The sequence below is a fragment of the Tachysurus fulvidraco genome, chromosome 25 (genome assembly GCF_022655615.1).
Source record: "Tachysurus fulvidraco isolate hzauxx_2018 chromosome 25, HZAU_PFXX_2.0, whole genome shotgun sequence".
Taxonomy (NCBI): domain Eukaryota; kingdom Metazoa; phylum Chordata; class Actinopteri; order Siluriformes; family Bagridae; genus Tachysurus; species Tachysurus fulvidraco.
This window is the reverse complement of record NC_062542.1, coordinates 9,209,484-9,229,743: the sequence shown is the minus strand read 5'-3', so window position 1 is coordinate 9,229,743 and position 20,260 is coordinate 9,209,484. Positions and strand designations below refer to the sequence as shown.

Genomic DNA, 20,260 nt, shown 5'->3' with positions numbered 1-20,260 from the left:
CACGTGTAGCTCCGCCCCCAAAATAAGCGAAATCATAAATTTTGCACAACATGGACGCGTCATATATCAAAACACTCAGCCCAATGAGGGGAAGTGCCTCATGCGTGTTTTGGTCAGTCATGTGACGTCACGTGTAGCCCCTCCCCCAAAATAAGCGAAATCAAAAAGTTAGCACAACATGGACATGTCATATATCAAAACACTCAGCCTTGCCATGAGGGGAACTTGCCACGTGCAAGCACCATTCACATTTTCTTCAGGAAATGTATCGTTCTAGTTAATGGTGCTTGCAAAGCATCATTATTGTTATTCTGCATACTTATTATTATTATTATTAATGGTGCTTACAAAGCATCATTATTGTTATTCTGCATACTTATTATTATTATTAATGGTGTTTGCAAAGTATCATTATTGTTATTCTGCATACTTATTATTAATGGTGCTTGCAAAGCATCATTAATGTGCTTGCAAAGCACATTATTATTATCTTGCATACTCATTATTATTATTATTATTATTATTATTATTATTATTATTAATGGTGCTTGCAAAGCATCACTATTGTTATTCTGCATAGTTATTATTATTATTATTATTATTATTAATGGTGCTTGCAAAGCATCACTATTGTTATTCTGCATACATATTAATGGTGCTTGCAAAGCACATTATTATTATTATCTTGCATACTTATTATTATTATTATTATTATTATTATTATTAATGTGCTTGCTAAAGCACATTCTTATTCTCTTGCATACTTATTATTATTATTAATGTGCTTGCAAAGCACGTTCTTATTCTCTTGCAGACTTATTATTATTATTAATGTGCTTGCAAAGCACGTTCTTATTCTCTTGCATACTTCTTCTTCTTCATCTTCTTTCGGACACTTTTTCGGCGCATAACTTGTCCCGCAGCTTTTGTCCTAGACCCATAAATGAGGTGTCAAATCGACCGGCTCATTGAGGAGAGGTATGCTATGGATTTTATAAGCGATCAGAATTCCAGAATTCCCGGTATGAAAGCTCAAAGGGGTGTTTTTTCCCCATAGACTTGAATGGGGAATCTCTCTGTAGATGTGCTAACATACAAAAGAGGGCAGCAGACACCAGTTCACACAACGTTGGAAGTACAGAACTAGGATGGAAGCACATTTTTCGGTCAGAAACGCGTTTTGGATTAAAGCGTTTTGGATTAAAAGGCTTACATATTCCAGTTCCTTAGACTCTTGGGGATTTTTTACAAGCATTTGTTTTGGAAAATATTACCCCAGTGAAGAAAGAGGAGCATTTGAAGGTCAGCGCCGTGCTTTGGGTGTGGGCTTAATAAAATCCAGAGAGTCTAAGCTTTCAAACAATATAACATTTAATTCAATTCAATTCAATTCAAGTTTATTTGTATAGCGCTTTTTACAATAGACATTGTCTCAAAGCATCTTTACAGAACATAAACACAGAGCAGAAGGTAAACATAATTAATGATAAAGGAATTAACGAATAATAAAAGAAATAAGAATTAACAGAATAAAAATTCTAGATTATTATTAGATGTATATAGTTCACAGTGTGTATGTATTTATTCCCCTATGAGCAAGTCTGAGGTGGCTCAGGCAGCAGTGGCAAGGAAAAACTCCCTTGAATTGGTAAAGGAAGAAACCTTGAGAGGAACCGGACTCAAGGGGGAAGCCATCCTCATATGGGTGACACTGGGGGTGTGATTGTAATATACAGTCAGTTAAATGTTGTATTGGTGTGAGGTTCAAGGACTTCTGATCTCCTGAGTACCACAGAGTCTAACTGGAGATGTCTCAGGATTCTTAGAGTCGGCCTCGGTTCAGTGGACGTCCAAAGGCTTCGTCCCACAGAGGACGTTGGGAGCTGGTACAGTGTCTGGATGCCTCGGGATAGGTACAAAGAGAGAAGCAGTGGAAAGGGATTAACATATCTGCTGTTCATAAAAATGTGCTGGTCTGATGTACTGGCGCATGATATTATGGGATGTATTATGTGTACGCCTGACTAAAGAGATGAGTTTTTAATCTACATTTAAACTGGGAAAGTGTGTCTGCGCCCCGAACACTATCAGGAAGACTATTCCAAAGTTTGGGAGCTAAATAAGAAAACGCTCTACCACCTTTAGTAGACTTAGATATTCTGGGAACTACCAAAAGTCCTGAGTTTTGTGATCTCAGAGAGCGTGAAGGATTGTAACGTGTTAGAAGACCAGTTAGATACATGGGAGCTAAACCATTAAGAGCCTTGTACGTAAGTAGCAGCAGTTTGTAGTCAATTCTATACTTAACAGGTAGCCAGTGTAGAGATGATAAAATTGGGGTTATATGGTCATACTTTCTTGTCCTAGTGAGAACTCTGGCAGCTGCATTTTGGACTAACTGTAACCTATTTATTAAAGATGCAGGACAACCACCTAGTAATGCATTACAATAGTCCAGTCTAGAGGTCATGAACGCATGAACTAGCTTCTTAGCATCAGATACAGTCAGGATGTTTCTCAGCTTGGCAATGTTTCTAAGGTGGAAGAAGGCTGTTTTGGTAGTATGGGCGATATGATTTTTAAAAGACAAGTTACTGTCTAATATAACACCGAGGTCTTTCACTGTCGAGCTACTTGTAACAGTACATCCCTCTAAATGGGAGTTAAGTTGTGAGAGTTTCTGTGCACTGGTTTTTGGACCTATGAGTAGTATTTCTGTCTTATCGGAGTTTAACAATAGAAAGTCTTTTCTCCGGTCTGGTCTCATCCAGTCTTTTATCTCTCTAAGGCACTGAGTTAATTTGGACACTGTGGCTATTTCATCTGGTTTTGATGAGATATATAACTGTGTCATCAGCATAACAATGGAAACTAATCCCATGTCTTCTAATAATGTTCCCTAATGGAAGCATGTATATAGAGAAAAGCAGAGGTCCTAGAACTGATCCTTGAGGGACCCCATAATTAACTGGTAGTAAACTGGAGGATTCACCATTTAATTCTACAAAATGGTATCGGTCAGACAGGTAGGATCTAAACCAGCTTAAAGCCTGACCATGAATACCTGTGTAATATTGTAAGCGATCTAGAAGAATGTTGTGATCTATAGTGTCGAATGCAGCACTAAAGTCAAGTAGAACTAATAGGGACATACAGTCTTGGTCCGAAGCTAAGAACAAGTCGTTTGTAACTTTAACAAGTGCAGTTTCTGTGCTATGAAGGGGCCTGAAACCTGACTGAAACTCTTCAAGGATGTTGCTCTCCTGTAAGAAGGAGCTCAGTTGAACAGACACAACCTTTTCAAGTATTTTAGACATAAACGGAAGGTGTGAGATAGGTCTGTAATTTGATAGTTCATTAGGGTCTAAGTTAGGTTTTTTGATGAGTGGCCTAATAACTGCCAACTTAAAAGACTTCGGGACGTAACCTAAAGATAACGAGGAGTTAATGATATTAAGAAGAGGCTCACCAGCTTTATGTAACACTTCTTTCAGTAGTTTAGTTGGGATGGGGTCTAGTGAACATGTTGTTGATTTAGCTGTAGTAATAAGTTTATCTAACTCTTCCTGTCCTGTACTTGTAAAGCTGTGTAAAGCCTTAGGTGAGATTGTGTCACTGGTTGCTCTCATATTTAACTGTGTATTTAATGCTTAAAACTCTTGGTGGCGTGCCTTGGACAGCACGGCGGTCACATATGTTGTTGTTTCTGCCATTTGTATAACTTTTTGTTGTTTTCAACTATCAGTGTAGTTTTTATAATTTTTTTATTTCACTTTAAACTAATGTCCTTTTAAGAACAGCAACGGCTCTTTTAAGAGCCAACCATTAATTCAAATTAAGCGCATTTTTTCTTTGTCTCCTCACATTACATAATTATTTCTTGACATGATATGACACGTATATCACAAAGAATGATAAGAATGACTTTAATATAATAAAGCTTGGGTATTGTTAGACGCGCCATTCTTCACATTGGTGAATTAATACATAAAACCGCAAAGGCTTTCTCGTGTTCCTGGATGGCCTAGTGGAGAGCGAATCCGTTTAGCATGCAGAGATTCGGGGTTCGAATCCACCCTTGGACAGTTTTTTTTTTCCTAAAACTTTATAATAAAGGTTCATTAGTTGACATTAGTTACCACATTACTTAACATGAACTAATAATGAACTGCACTTCTACAGCATTTATTCATTTTGTTCATGTTAATTTCAACATTTACTAATACATTATTAACACCGTGTTAACATTACTTAATATACTGTGAACTAACATGAACAAAGAATAAACTTCATTTTAACAAAGATTACTAAATACAATAATTTATTGCTCATGGTTAGTAAATGTTAGTTAATACATTACGTTTGAACTAATGATCCTTATTGTAACGTGATTATATTTTTTCCAAGTAAAATCACTGATTGATGCTTTAGTTCAAGATCTTCATGGCGCTTGTTTCAGGAAAAACTTTTGTTGCAGGTGAGAAACTAGTCTGCAAATATAACCATAGTAACTGTGCAGCCATACCCTAGCAACCATGTAGTGCACCTTACGAACCATATTGCAATATAAAGAAGCCATATCTCAGTTACACAACATAAAACACTCAGCACGATGAGGGGAACTGACATCACGTGTAGCCCCGCCCCCAAAATAAGCAAAATCAAAAATTTAGCACAATATGGACATGTCATATATCAAAACACTCAGCACGATGAGGGGAACTGACGTTGCGTGCAAGCACATTCACATTTTCTTTAGGAAATGTACCGTTCTAGTTATTCTTATTCTTCTTCTCTTCTTCTTCCGGACACTTTTTCGGCACGTAACTTGTCCCGCAGCTTTTGTCCTAGACCCATAAATGAGGTGTCAAATCGACCGGCTCATTAAGGAGAGGTGTGCTCTGTATTTTATAAGTGATCCGACCAACGATGTTCGCACAGCGGACGAAAAAGCGGCCAAAAAAGTCCCATAGAAATGAATGGGAAATTCCTAAAATTCATGCTAAATCAAAAAAATTTAGCACAACATGGACATGTGACATATCAAAACACTCAGCATGATGAGGGGAACTTGCCAGGTGCAAGCACATTCACATTTTCCTTAGGAAATGTACCGTTCTAGTTATTATACTTCTTCCGGACACTTTTCGGCGCCTAACTTGTTCCGCAGCTTTTGTCGTAGACCCATGAATGAGGTGTCAAATCGACCGGCTCATTGAGGACAGGTGTACTATGACTTTTATAAGCGATCTGAATTCCAGAATTCCTGGTACGGAAGCTCAAAGGGTTTTTTTTCCCCCCATAGACTTGAATGGGGAATTCTTAAAACTCTTTTGTTCTCTCTGTAGATGTAAAGCACACTGAATACATGTAACTATCAACTCCACACTATCAATCCAATGATTTCACAAGTATTGGCCCCCAGTCCACTTTTGTTTTGAGACATCACGTGTAGCCCCGCCCCCAAAATAAGCAAAATCATAAATTTTGCACAACATGGACGTGTCACATATCAAAACACTCAGTCTAATGAGGGGAAGTGCCTCGTGTATTCTGGTCATGTTACGTCGGGCCACGTGACATCATGTGAAAATCAAACATTTGCACAATATGGACATGTGACATATCTAAACACTCAGCACAATGAAGGGAACTGCCTCACGGGTATTTGGATCACGTCACATGCTCATGTCTGCTCGCCTCCAAAAGCATTGACACCCTAGCGGTCCAGTAGCTTTCACAATCTTTCTGTCTGCTTGCCTCCAAATGTAACACCTGACCCTTATGTCCACTCGCCTTCATAAAGCACTGGCCTTTGCGAATACTTCGACCGTCAAAGCCAACATCAAAGCTTGTCGTGACGAACTTTACAAATCTAGTTTTTATTGTTGACAAAAAAACAGGTAGCAGTGCAATGTACTCAAGTTCACAATGTTAACAATATCTTGTTTAGAGTAAAATACATTATTCAACAATAAAGCATTAAACTGGATAAAAATAAAGGGAAAAGGGTGCATGCACACACTCCTGCATGCACTAGTGACAACTTTTGAGTTGATCACTGTTAACTTATATCAATAGAGCAACAATATGCATTTTTAACATACAGTACACCATAAGTGCAGAACACTGATAAATGTTAAGAGCACTTAGTGCAGTGACTGGACATTCGGAACAAGAATCTGTTCAAAGATTCACACTGTGTATCTTGAGAGCAAAAAACAGGCATGCTAGCTTAGCCTGATGGTAATTAACTATAATGTTTTAATAGGTAACCTCGTTTGTCACATAAATTCACAAAACTTCCACTTCCACTGCATCTTCAAAAGAACCTGTGAAAACAGAGCATAAGAAAACGTTTAGATTAGCAAATCACTTTCACTGTAAAACGTTAATGAACATCTGCTAATGACTACATCTTTTAAACAGTTTAAGTTGTGTATTACGTTTTAATACACCAGAGACATATGCTAGCGTTAGCGACAAGCATGTGTAACGTACATGCATAACTTACACACGCTTGTATGAACCAACGAAAAAAAAACTTATGCCAGCGAAATGTCGTTGTAAAGTTGTAACTGGGAACATATAACACTGGCTAACATTATTAAATGTGACCTGACAGTACTAGCTCATTTTACTGTGAACGGACAGAAAATTTGAAAAAAACTAGCATCAGTCGTCACATTTACACTAAATTAACTTAACATTTAATTAACATCGGTTTTAGGGTAATCATTTATTGTCAGAATGATTTCTATATACTAAACTATTTACAGTCACCGTTTCAAAGTGCTTTCAAAAATCCACGGTTTGTGCGCCAAGGACCAGAAAGTGCATTGTCACTTTGACCTGTTTCAGGCCCCACCCCTCCATTCCCATCCCTTCCCCTCCCATTCCCTTCCCCTCCCCTCCGTTACAGAAGCATAACATTCTAAGTTGTCTCTGCTTAACATGATCATTACAGTCAATATTTCATCTGAATAGTGCAAACAACTAATTTGAATTAGTAGTGACAATGTTTTTTTTTTATAAAAACGACAAAGAATAAGTAATGACAACTTAAAATGTTTCATTAACACAAAATTTGGGTTTAGAGTGTATGAGGATGAAATTTTGAAAAGAACCAAACTTAATAAAACCCATCTTCCAATGGGTAATATTATTATCTAAAGGATTGGCTATCAAATTGTCTGGTTTTAAATTAATAGAGTGAATTTTTCCTGATATTCTCAATTTCACCATTAAAAAATGTATAAACGTATTTCTGTTGCAGATTGCATATTGTGTTTTCACAGTGATTTTAGTCCTAGTAAATTTTGTAGTAGTATTAAGATAATTTTTTTTATTTAATTAGGTTGGAGAGATATGCAGATCTAGCAGTGCTAAGAGATTTTCTGTAGCTCAGGAGGCTTTTCTTCCACTCTACTGAAAACAAAAATGGCTTCAAACTAAATTGGTAGTTTTTCAAATAGGTGCACATGTGGCTATTATACCAGGGTGCATGTTTTTTTCTCTCATCTTTTTCTTTTGTCTATTCATGAACATCTTTTTAGTAGCATGTACATTTAACACAGTAATGTGGCAAAGTGCATATATCATGTCTAGGACGCATTTTAAGTTAGACAATGTGATGGTCTGAGATGGCTTCAGTCTGTGGTATTGTGATTATATTTCATCCAAATTTTAGAATGAGATTAAGACTGTGACCTCTGTGATGAGTGGATTCTATTACATTCCGATTAACATATTCTAAATTTTGGATGGAAACAACTGCTGCTCTCAGAGCATCTTCTAAAATACCAAAATAAATATTAAATTCTCATACAAGTAATGATTTGTCAAGGGAAACAACGAGGTTTGAAATAAATTCTGCAAATTCACAGAATTTATGTCAAGTTATTTAGCATGTTAAACACTGTGGTTACATTAAACTCCTGAATTGTAATTGTTTTGTTAACAATGTGCTATCTTAAAGAAGCATTTTCATGGACCAAGCACCCTTACATATGAATACAGTTGTTGCCTAGACAATCACAGGAAACTTAAGGAAAGCAGAGCCATAAATTTAGACAAAAGGATTCGGGAGTGATTTGTACTGTAGTTTTATTTATGAAGTGTATGTTTTCACCATGGACAGAGTTGTATTACTGCTATGGCCTGTACTTTGACATGACTTTGAGCCAAAAACCAAGATTTGACAGGAAGTACATTTAAATTTCACTTGATGGTGTGCATTAACTTCAGAATATTGCATGGAATTATAGGAAAAAATATTAAACTAGTAATTTTGCAAAGATTCTTTAAATTATGTGGAATAAATGAAATATTGCAGTTCTTAGGGTTCATATGATATCTACGCACGTCCAATGTTTGGCTCCTTAATAATCAAAATTATCGTCATCTGGATTTTTCTTGTGAAGGGAAGGAAATGCACCCAAATGAGGTATATGTAGAAGACCCTTCAAAATCATTGCCACACAAAATCTTGTGGAGATGTAATAAAGAATGTATTTGGTATATATTTCTTAAATTGTTGTTTTATTTTTTTTTTTTTTTTTTTTTTTATTATTTTTTTTTTTTTTTTACCTTGAGGTTTTAGAAAGGCACTACATAAATGAAACCCATTATTCCCCATTATTAGGGGCCCGGGCATGTGGAACCCTATTGTCTTGCTAGTATTTTTTATTATTAGGCTTCCAAGTCAAGTGCTAAACCCCTATTGTTTTTAATTAGACATTATGACTTGCTTGAAAAAAATTTTACATTTTATTTATAAATATGATAACTATGTAAAATATTTGGTTACATAGCCAGTGATAGGGAAAGAATTGGTGATTTTTAGACGAAGTTTAATTGCTTCTGAAGGTAAGTGATGTGTAGGTAAGTGATTGTGTGCAAGTGTGAAGAAGAGAATTTTCAATTTTCAAAATTCAATTTGTCTTACATAGGGGAGCAAGGCATACTAAATGCTTAACTGTTGTATTATTATTGTTGTCTCCATGTTAGCTATCAAATTGTCTGGTCCAAATTTCTTTACTGATTTTTTGCCATTGTAACAATTCATGCAGATTTTGCTGCTGCATATTGATGGTGTATGTTTTTCTATAGTGATTGTATTCATAGTTAATTCATTTTTCTACAGTATTAAATACAACTCTGGGATTGTTTTTGTTTTCTTCAATTAGGGTGGAGGAATACACTGATCTAACCGTACTAAGAGACTTTCTTAAGCTTAAATTACTACCAGCTTAGTTTGATGCTATTTTTGTTCTCATTTTCTGGTGTTGTATTTTAAGGTGCACCCTTGTGTGTGTAGATGCATGAGTGGCCATGTTTTAAACAATGCAACATTAATGTTTCATAATATATTACATTAATGTGTCTGTATGTGTGTTTGTCTCAGTCTGTTTTCCGCAGTTCTCCAGTGCTGGCCTGTTTTCTCTTTGGCTTGCCATTAGGTGTCATTAGCCTGATGTGCTATGGCATATGCACAGCTGAGTCAGACGATGATACAGACCTAATAAAGCGAGAAGGACAAACAGATGAGGATGAGGATGAGGAGGAAATAGATGTGAGGCACATGGCTGCACAGCTCAAGGGCCCAGGAGAGGATGATGAGGTAGAAAAAGAGCAAGTTGAAAAAAGTGAAGCAGATAAAAAGCTTGATTAACACAGGGGGGAGGTGCATGGATGCAAACAAAGATAACATAATGCAGACATTCTGAAACTGAGTACATTTTTAATCACTCCTGAACTCTGACCTACTGCTTTATCGTTTTAAAAAACAATTATATATATATATATATATATATATATATATATATATATATATATATATATATATATATATATATATATATATATCTTTGTTGTTAAAAATTATACGGTCAGAAAATGCGTGCGTGTGTGTGTGTATATACAAGTTGTATCTTTGAGGTCATCTGAATCCAAATTGATTGTCTTTTCTGTTGAGGCAAGAAGAGGGCTAAAAAAAGGATTTGGCTTAGCAAATTGTAAAAGTCCCCCTTCATCATTCATTCTGTTTTATATTCTTTGTCATTTTGTTTTAGTCCAGGATCCATCTATCAAATTGTTTACTCTTTGGTGCACTACTTTGGCTAGCTCTGGAATAAATATGATTTGAACACACAAAGAATCAGAATAGGACTTTTTCCCTGCTAAAAACAAAACACAATGTAATGATGTTAAAAAGCTTTAAAAGCAGCAAAAGACATTTGATAGGTTTTTTCAAGCAATTGTCATGATGTAATTATCATCCATGCATGGTTTGTGTGTGTGGTAAAAAAAAAAATGAAGCGAGAGACTGGTTAAGATATGCAAGGTGTACTGACTTGATGTTACATATGAAGTACAACAAATGAATGGGGCCTTTACATACAGATTAGCTTATATGGGCAACATGCAAACAGATATCTTTCAAGCTAGTTGTAAGACTGTAATAGGATGCATCTCCCTTGTACTAAATTTTCTACAAGCTTGTATAAGCCATTCAAATTAATTGCACTTTTCTCATAGGAAATGTTGTATATGGTTTGGGCAGCAGTTAATGCTTAAAGCCTTTTTTGTGACATTTAAATTTGATAAAGATGTCCACATATTCAAGAAGGTTAATCCAGCTCTTCCCACCTGTGAATGTGTTTAGTCTATATCTGTCTGTTCTGAATGCCTGTAGTTATGCAAATGTCAATGCACTGCATTAAAATTAGATTTACTATATGCACTGAACACACTGGGAATATGAAGTATGGATTCATTTAAAGCCAATTTATATTCATCATTTAAAAAAAAAATCAAGACTGTACAAACTGATGGTTAACAATAAAATCAGCATTTTGAAGAATTTACTTGGAGTGAACATGAGATTAGCAGTGTGTGTGTGCGTGTGTGTTCAATGTTGTTGAAAGTTTGTGAACCCTGTAGAAATGTCTATGTTTCTGCATAAATATGACCCAAAACATCATCAGACAGATTTTTACATAAGTCCTAAAAGCAAAGTGAATGCAAACAAACACATCAGATAAATATATTATACTAGCTGATTTTTTTATTTAGGAAATGCTCCAATATTGTATATCTGTGAATGGCAAAAGTATGTGAACCTCTAGGCTCCCAAGCCAATGTACAGGACTGATCAAGTTATTGGAAACTTTATTTGCAGTAATTGCTGCACAAGGGTTCACAATAGATACTGAAAATAAAGGTTCACATACTTATGCCAGTGACAGTCAAGTAATGCTTAATCGATTTTCTTTAAAATAAATGTAGTATAATACTTTTGGCATATTTGTTTGATTGGGTTTACTTTGTTTACTTTAAGGACTTCTAAAAATCTGTTGATGTCTTGGGACATATTTATGCAGATATGTTGAATTTTCGAAGGGCTTAACAAACTTGTGACACTGTGTGTATACACGTGTGTGCATAAAAGGTAAAAGCTACCTAGTTACATACACACACTTTCAATATTTAGTCTAACTTTACTTCAATTAAATAGTTAGCAGTGATATAATTAGGTAGATTTTTGGCCTTCAGTCTTTAAACTGTTAAACTCCCAGGCCTGAAATATTTCTTGGTGTATTATTACATAGCCAGCATTTTAAAGCTGTGCATTGATTATAGAATGTTGTAGAAAATTGCAAAACCTGTACCTTTTATTATGTAGCTACCAACCACCTGATGATTTAAAATGTTTTTTAAGCATTTTGTCTCATTAAATAATTTTTTAATGTGTAACTTTTCTAAGTCCTTTATAATAAGAAAAGGCCATGCAGCTAGTTAACTAAGTGAGCTGTGAACTGTAGTTAGATTTACTTAAGCCATATTTTGTCACCATGTTCTATTTTGTTTATTAATTTATTGCGTATGATAATGGGATTTGCAAAGAATTAACTATTATTTGATATGCATATTGTCTGCTGACAGAAGTCAAATAAATATGGAAATATTTTTCCTCTTTGTCTTTTGGTTGTGAATTTCTTTATTGTGTCTTTCTTGCTGATTTCACCGATTTTAAGACCCGTCATAAAATTTGACTGAAATTATTATTTTAGGGTTGTGAAACACCTATCACCTTGAAGTGAGACCTATCAATTTGCCTCTTCATAGCCAGATAATTAACAACAGTTACAATACTTTCCATTCAGCTTGATCTATAACACTGATATTTCTAATCGCAATATTGTTCTTGACCATAAAAATGGTCTTCTGTTACACCACACCATTCCAACTATTGTTCACAAATCTATCTAAATCTGTGTTAGTGACCACTTCTCCTTTGCCGAGATAATCCATCCACCTCACAGGTGTTGCATATCAAGATGCTGATAAGACAGCATAATTATTGCATAGGTGTGGCAAGTTTTGAGTGAGCGTGCAAGTGGCATGTTGACTGCAGGAATGTCCACCAGAGCTGTTGCCCATGAATTGAATGATCACTTCTCTACCATAAGCCGTCTCCAAAGGCATTTCAGAGAATTTGGCAGTATATCCAACCTGCCTCACAACCGCAGACCACGTGTAACCACACCAGCCCAGGACCTCCACATCCAGCATATTCACCTCCATGATCATCTGTGACCAGCCCCCTCGGACAGCTGCTGCAACAATTGGTTTACATAACCAAAGAATTTCTTCACAAACTGCCAGAAACTGTCTCAGGGAAGCTCATCTGCATGCTTTTCATCTTCATTGGGGTCTGACTGCAGTTTGCCATCATATCCGACTTGAGTGGGCAAATGCTCACATTCAATGGCATCTGTCACTTTGGAGAGGTGTTCTCTTCATGTGTGAAGTGGAGATGTGGTTGCACTGCGTGAGGCAAATGGTGGTCATGCCAGATACTGACTGATATTTCATTTCTACCCTTTTGTCTTTTCCTTTTTGTCCTCTCAATCCATTTATGAAATGGTTTCTCAGTTGTGGCCCGTAAGGCATGGTCAAGAGCATCATCCAGGCACGCCAATAAGTCTCTGTATTCAGCAATTTTGGCATTATTCCAGTTAATGTGATGAACCTGGGTACTTCATCCGGCCAGTTAAAGCTCAGCCGGGATATGTCAATGCTGAGTTTTCTCATCATGAGGCATTGCAGTTCATGAGCCGAGGGTCTGAATTCTCCGCAAAATCGGATATTATGCACCTGTGTGTATAATATTTCACTGGAGAGTAAACTGCCTGTTGGGTGGGTTGTAAGAAATAAAAAATTTGTAGTGTAAAAATAAGAGGATGTTGAAGATCTTAATGAAGAACAAGAAGTTTATTCCAGCATAGCAGTGACAAAATACATGACGTACTTTGGGTTCGTCGGAGTCAATAAGAACCCAGAGCAAATCCTGCTCATGCATTTTATACTATTTTCCTCTTTGTAGTTTAAATGAGGTTCTGCTTGGAATGTGTATTGAGCATAAGAACTGAGTGTCTCCCAAATGGCTGGGTCACACCTTGTTATTTAGCCAGATGTCTTTCTAGATTTACTGACGTTTTTATTTTCTGATGCCGGTCCCAAGGTGTGATTTCCCCCGTTGAGATTTTCACAGTTCTTCAGCCCTGCTTTTGTTGTGCAAAGTCCCCCATCACCTGTGAGGCCTGGCTCATTTGCATTTGTTTACTCAGAGTAGCTCAGATCCAAGGCAGGCCAAACCTTCACGGCCTATCTATACAAAATAGTCTGTTTTATTTATATAAAAAAATTGTGTGCTAAGGTTTGTCATTGCCATAGTACACCCTTGTATAACCCTTGTGCAGACCTGGGGTCTATTTGACTCATCTGGAAAGTTTAATGTGTCATAACTTGGGTTTCCTTCCACATATTTGCCTGAAATTTACCAGGATTGTTCCAAATTTTGAACTTTGCAAGTAAAATTAATTTTGTCTATTTTCGTTGAACTATGTGTTCATAAAATAAATACATTCCTCCTCAAGTCCTCCCGAGTCAATTTGACCCAGCCACATTTAGTGGGGCAATAGGTCACACTTTTGCCCTTTTCAGAGCAATGAACATACTTACAGACACAAAAATGCACACATAAAATGTCCACTAACACACACACACACACACACAAATTGGGCATTGCATTTCATTAGGCCTCCAGAAAATAAAGGCCACACATTTGTAAATATTTCACACTCGCCGGGTCAAATTGACTCGGGAGGACTTGAGGAGAAATGTATTTATTTTACGAACACATAGTTCAACAAAAATAGACAAAATTAATTTTACTTGCAAAGTTCATAATTTGGAACAATCCTGGTAAATTTCAATAGACCCCAGGTCTGCACAGGGGTTATATAAATATATGATGTACTATGGTAATGACAAACCTTAGCACACAATTTTTTTATATAAATAAAACAGACTATTTTGTATAGATAGGCCTTGAAGGATTCCATGTCACACAGAGGTTTGGCCTGCCTTGGATCTGAGCTACTCCGAGTGAACAAATGCAAATGAGCCAGGCCTCACAGGTGATGGGGGTGTTTGCACAACAAAAGCAGGAGAACAGTGGAGCTGTAGGGGTGCTAGTAGGTCTGAGGTCGAAAGATTTTACGCAAATTTGCGCAGCTTTAGCAAATCTAATGTTAAATGTTAATCACAGTCACGTATACGTTGTCTTGTTAATGTGCTTGCAAAGCACGTTCTTATTCTCTTGCATACTTATTATTAATGTGCTTGCTAAAGCACATTCTTATTCTCTTGCATTATTATTATTATTATTATTATTATTATTATTATTCCGGACACTTTTTCGGCGCGTAACTTGTCCCGCAGCTTTTGTCCTAGACCCATAAATGAGGTGTCAAATCGACCGGCTCATTGAGGAGATGTGTGCTTTCTATTTTGTAAGCGATCAGAATTCCAGAATTCCCAGTATGGAAGTTCAAAGGGGTGTTTTTTCCCCATAGACTTGAATGGGGAATCTCTCTGTAAATGTGCTAACATCCAAAAGAGGGCAGCAGACACCAGTGAATCTATCAGATCACACAACGTTGGAAGAAAAAGATCAAGGAGGAAGTACAGTTTTCGGTCAGGAACGCGTTTTGGATTAAAGCGTTTTGGATTACATATTCCAGTTCCTTAGACTCTTGGGGACTTTTTTACAAGCATTTGTTTTGGAAAATATTACCCCCGTGAAGAAAGGTAAGCGCCGCCTATTTCCGGTGACTATCAACTTGGATTAAATTAGTATGATGGCTATAAATCATATTATGCTTTATGTGTGGGCTTAATAAAATCCTGAGAGTCTAAGCTTTCAAACAATATAACATTTAACTGTGTATTTAATGCTTAAAACTAGTGTTGCGTGCCTTGGACAGCACGGCGGTCACATATGTTGTTGTTTCTGCCATTTGTATAACTTTTTGTTGTTTTCAACTATCAGTGTAGTTTTCATAATTTTTTATTTCACTTTAAACTAACGTCCTTTTAAGAACAGCAACGGCGCTTTTATTTTTTCTTTTTCTCCTCACATTACATAATTATTTTTTGACATGATATGACATGTATATCACAAAGAATGATAAGAATGACTTTAATATAATAAAGCTTGGGTATTGTTAGACGCGCCATTCTTCACATTAGTGAATTAATACATAAAACCTCAAAGGCACTTCTACACTTCTACAGCATTTATTCATTTTGTTCATGTTAATTTCAACATTTACTAATACATTATTAACACCGTGTTAACATTACTTAATATACTGTGAACTAACATGAACAAAGAATAAACTTTATTTTAACAAAGATTACTAAATACAATTAAACTTGTCCCGCAGCTTTTGTCCTAGACCCATAAATGAGGTGTCAAATCGACCGGCTCATTTAGGAGAGGTGTGCTATCAAAAAAATTTAGCACAACATGGACATGTCGTATATCAAAACACTCAGCAAGATGAGGGGAACTGACGTCATTTGTAGCCCCGCCCCAAAAATTAGTGAAATCAAAAATTTAGCACAACATGGACATGTCATATATCAAAACACTCAGCACGATGAGGGGAACTGACGTTACATGCAAGCACATTCACATTTTCTTTAGGAAATGTACCATTCTAGTTATTGTTACAATTGTTATCAATCAAATAGTCCCTTTAAATGGTAATCGCGGTCACCACGGTCACGCAGACCTTGGCTTGGTATTGTTACAGTTATCAACCAAGTGGTCACTTTAAATGGTAATCACGATCACGTAAACCTTTTGTTCATGGTGATCCTTGATGTCCTCCTGCTGTTCCCATATTTATAATTGAATCAAGTTTATATGTTTAGATTCCTAAACGTTTTACCTTAGATACTTGAACCTTTTCAGGAATTAGCTCTTTTAGATGTGTACCTTGGAGTGGAATTTGCGTGCAATTTCTGTAATTTCTTGCAGGGTGTAGAAGCTGCAGCAGTGTAAAGGTGGTGATTGGTTATTGTTCATCTCAGGGGAGACTGAGGTGGCGGTCTGGGCAGGCAGCCATCCAGGTCTGGCCCTACAAGAGATTTAAAACCCTGAAGAGCGGAAGACTGAGTGTTTGATTTGATAGGGCCTCAGTTGCCCACATATTATATGCAACCCAATATACTTTTCTTGTCTCTTTTTCACTTTATTCTTTGCAGCCTCATGCTCTTGAAACTTTTCTCTCAACTTTTCTAACTGGCTTTTGCTAAATCTACATTGTTGTAGTTATAAACATTAAATTAAATTGTTGCAGAAACATTACTAAATGTGTATTGTATTGTAGGCCTTGACTTCATAAAGGGAATTTTGATGGAGACCTCACAGATTACACCTCATCAGAGGAAGAGGATTTTTTCAAGCCATTGAAAAATTCATCCCAGTTACAACAAGGCCCAGCTGTGCTTGATGGTTGATCTGTCATGTGCTGTTGATGGCACGGGTGTCCTGAAAACATTCTCACCTCTGTTAAAGATATCTTTAAGGCTTAGCACTCTGTTAGCTGCATCTGCTGCCTGTGAACAACTTTTTAGCACCGCTAGCCTCATTTTTAGTCCATGAAGAGCTAGAATAAATTCTATGAACCATCCATCCATCTTCTACCGCTTATCTGGGGCCGGGTTGCGGGGGCAGCAGTCTAAGCAGGGACGCCCAGACTTCCTTCTCCCCAGACACTTCCTCCAGTTCTTCCACGGGAATACCGAGGCGTTCCCATGCCAGCCGAGAGACATAGTCCCTACAGCGTGTCCTAGGTCTTCCCAGGGGCCTCCTCCTGGTTGGACATGCTCGGAACACCTCCCTAGGGAGGCTTCCAGGAGGCAACCAGAACAGATGCCCGAGCCATCTCAGCTGACTCCCCTCGAAGTGGAGGAGCAGCGGTTCTACTTTGAGCTCCTCCCGAGTTACTCTAAGGAAGCACCAGCCACCCTACGGAGGAAACTCATTTCAGCCGCCTGTATCCAGGATCTTGTCTTTTCGGTCATGACCCAAAGCTCATGACCATAGGTGAGGGTAGGAACGTAGATTGACTGGTAAATAGAGAGCTTTGCCTTGCGGTTCAGCTCTTTCTTCACCACAACAGACCGGAATACTGACTGCATCACTGCAGAAGATACACCGATCCGCCTGTTGATCTCCTGCTCCATCCTTCCCACTCGTGAACAAGACCCCAAGATGCTTAAACTCCTCCACTTGAGGTAGGAACTCTCCACCAACCTGAAGGGGGCAAGCCACCCTTTTCCGGCTGAGAACCATGCCCTCGGACTTGGAGGTTCTGATTCTCATCCCCAGACTTACTGCCGGGAATGCGAACCAAACTCCTGATTCAGTCATATAGGGACCAGACAGTCCTTAGCAGAGGGCCCCGGACCCCATACTCCCAGAGCACCCCCCACAGGTCGCCACGAGTGACACAGTCGAATGCCTTCTCCAGATCAACAAAGCACATATGGACTGGTTGGGCAAACTCCCATGAACCCTCCAGCAACCTGGCGAGGGTATAGAGGTGGTCCAGTGTTCCACGGCCAGGACAAAACCCGCATTGTTCCTCCTGAATCGATGTTGAATTCTCCTCTCCAGTACCCTGGCATAGACTTTTCCGGGGAGGCTTAGGAGTGTGATCCCCCTACAGTTGGAACACACCCTCTGGTCCCCCTTCTTAAACAGAGGGATTACCACCCCAGTCTGCCAGTCCAGAGTCACTGTCCCTAGCCGCCATGCAATGTTCCAGAGGCGTGTCAACCAAGACCAAGACCCAGCCATCAGGCGCTTGCATGCGAGCCCCAACCCCGGGCCTGGCTCCAGAGTGGGGCCCCCGGTTGCACCATATTGTGCGACATCACGGACCTTGATCTTGAGTTCTTCATAAAGGGTGATTTGAACCACTCTTTGTCTGGCCCGTCGCCCAGGATCTGTTTGCCTTGGGAGACCCTACCAAGGACAGAAAGCCCCAGACAACATAGCTCCTTGGATCATTCAGGCACGCAAACCCCTCCACCACAATAAGGTGGCGGTTCAAGGAGGGTTATAGTTTTAAATTTTGTTACAGTCAGCTCTTAATATTTGATTTTACTTTAAAATTATTCAATTCATTTATTTATTCATATTATTTTTCAGTCAACTGTACTGAATCTGAAATTTGAAAAATTGAAAAATTGTTTCATGCCTTCTTTGAACAGTTGAGCTTGACTAACTGTTTGATCCGTGTTTCATTTTGCAGTGAAACAACAGATTTGATCTAAATCTATTGAAATATAGAGGTGTTCAATTTTATTTCTATTAAAGGAAATCAAACCTCACAATTGATCTGTTACTTTTTTTTACTGACATTTTTCTTGGTGTTGAGGTCTAGTGCATCTTTGAGCCTACATTCAGCTTGAGTAAAATAATTAAGTTCTGTTAAAACTGGATACTTTAAGACTTTTACTCAATTGGAATTGTTGACTTGTAACAAATTCATTTTTGCAGTAAGGTATTTTTACTGGTACTCAAGTATGGTACGCTTCAGGTATGCTTTACACCTCTGGAGGTTACTAAGAGTAACATTGAAGAGGTTTGTAACTTAGTGAAGGCTCTGTTCAATGCTGTAGTATACTTTGGCCCCATCTAAAGCAGCGGCATGGCGGCATGGCAATGTAGGTTAGCGGGTTAGGGTCGATGTCCAGGTGGTCCATTTAGATTTCATAGATAATTTGAGCATTTTTGAGTGCATGCCTGGCCTGTTAAGATGGGATGTTGTTCATCCCACTCTGGTCTATTTCTTGCAGCATAGCACATAGTTTAAGAACAGGCAAAGTTTTAATTGATGACAATCTAGAACAAGGGCCAGGGAGCAGACAAGCAGGCTAATCTGACCATCTGCTAGCTGCATTGAGTCGTCACCCAGGGTTCACAATATAGAGACTGTGACTTTCCCAAGCAAAAATCTATAAACACACTTGTTTTAGCAACATTTAATAATTTGGCAATTATTTCAATAGAAAATGTATCTTATAACATCAGGCAGAAAACATCAGGCAAGACCATTAATTTAATACCAAGCAATTTGATGGATAATGCTATAGATAATATTTCTGTTCTTGATCAAGACTTAGACTGTTTACTCCCCTTCAAGAAACTTTAATTTCACTGATTTCCTTCATTAATTTCAATCAACATGCATACATGAATCCCTTTCCCACATGTTTCTTTAAACGGGTATTACCAGTAGCTATAAAACCCATTCTAAAAATAAATTATAAAATTTAATGTCTTTACTGTCCGGATGTTCCAGTAGGAGAATAAACAAGCTCCAGTTAGTCCAGAAAACAGCAGCTAGAGTCCTAACTATATCTTCTGGATATAGTTAGGACTCTAGCTATATCTTCTGGATATAGCTAGAGTCCTAACTATATCCAAAAGATATGAACACATCACCCCATCTTATCCACACTGCATTGCCTCCCAAGTCAAATTTCACTTTGCTTATAAAATACTATTGCACTTAATGGCCTCATGCTACAGTACCCGACCAATCTTTTGTTTTTTGTTTTTTATGACCCACCATGCCACGATCAAAAGGTGTAGACTATTTAGTAGTACCTCAAGTACAAAAAGCTACAGCCGAGGGAAGATCTTTTCCTTAAAGGACCCTACAGTTATGGAACAGCCTTTTAGTTTTGAGGACTCAAACATGGTTTCACTGTTAAAGTCCAGGCTGGAAACATATTTGTTTAGTCTAGCTTTTTATGAATAGCCTTTCTTAGATAAAGGCTACTGTATATCTGGAGGGTTCATGGGTATAGAGTGTTTTGTGAACTG

At 37.7% G+C, this 20,260-nt stretch overlaps 1 protein-coding gene across 2 annotated transcripts in view; it reads left to right on the top strand.

The window, feature by feature from the left end:
- Positions 1-11,981, top strand: part of LOC113659822 (protein disulfide-isomerase TMX3-like) — a 47,940-nt gene extending 35,959 nt beyond the window's left edge. For both annotated transcript variants that reach the window (XM_027172890.2, XM_027172883.2), the window contains exon 16: positions 9,407-11,981. In XM_027172890.2, coding sequence (XP_027028691.1) covers positions 9,407-9,673 — 267 coding nt within the window. In that variant the 3' untranslated portion in view covers positions 9,674-11,981. The remainder of the gene's footprint in view (positions 1-9,406) is intronic.
- The last annotated feature ends 8,279 nt before the right edge of the window (positions 11,982-20,260 follow it).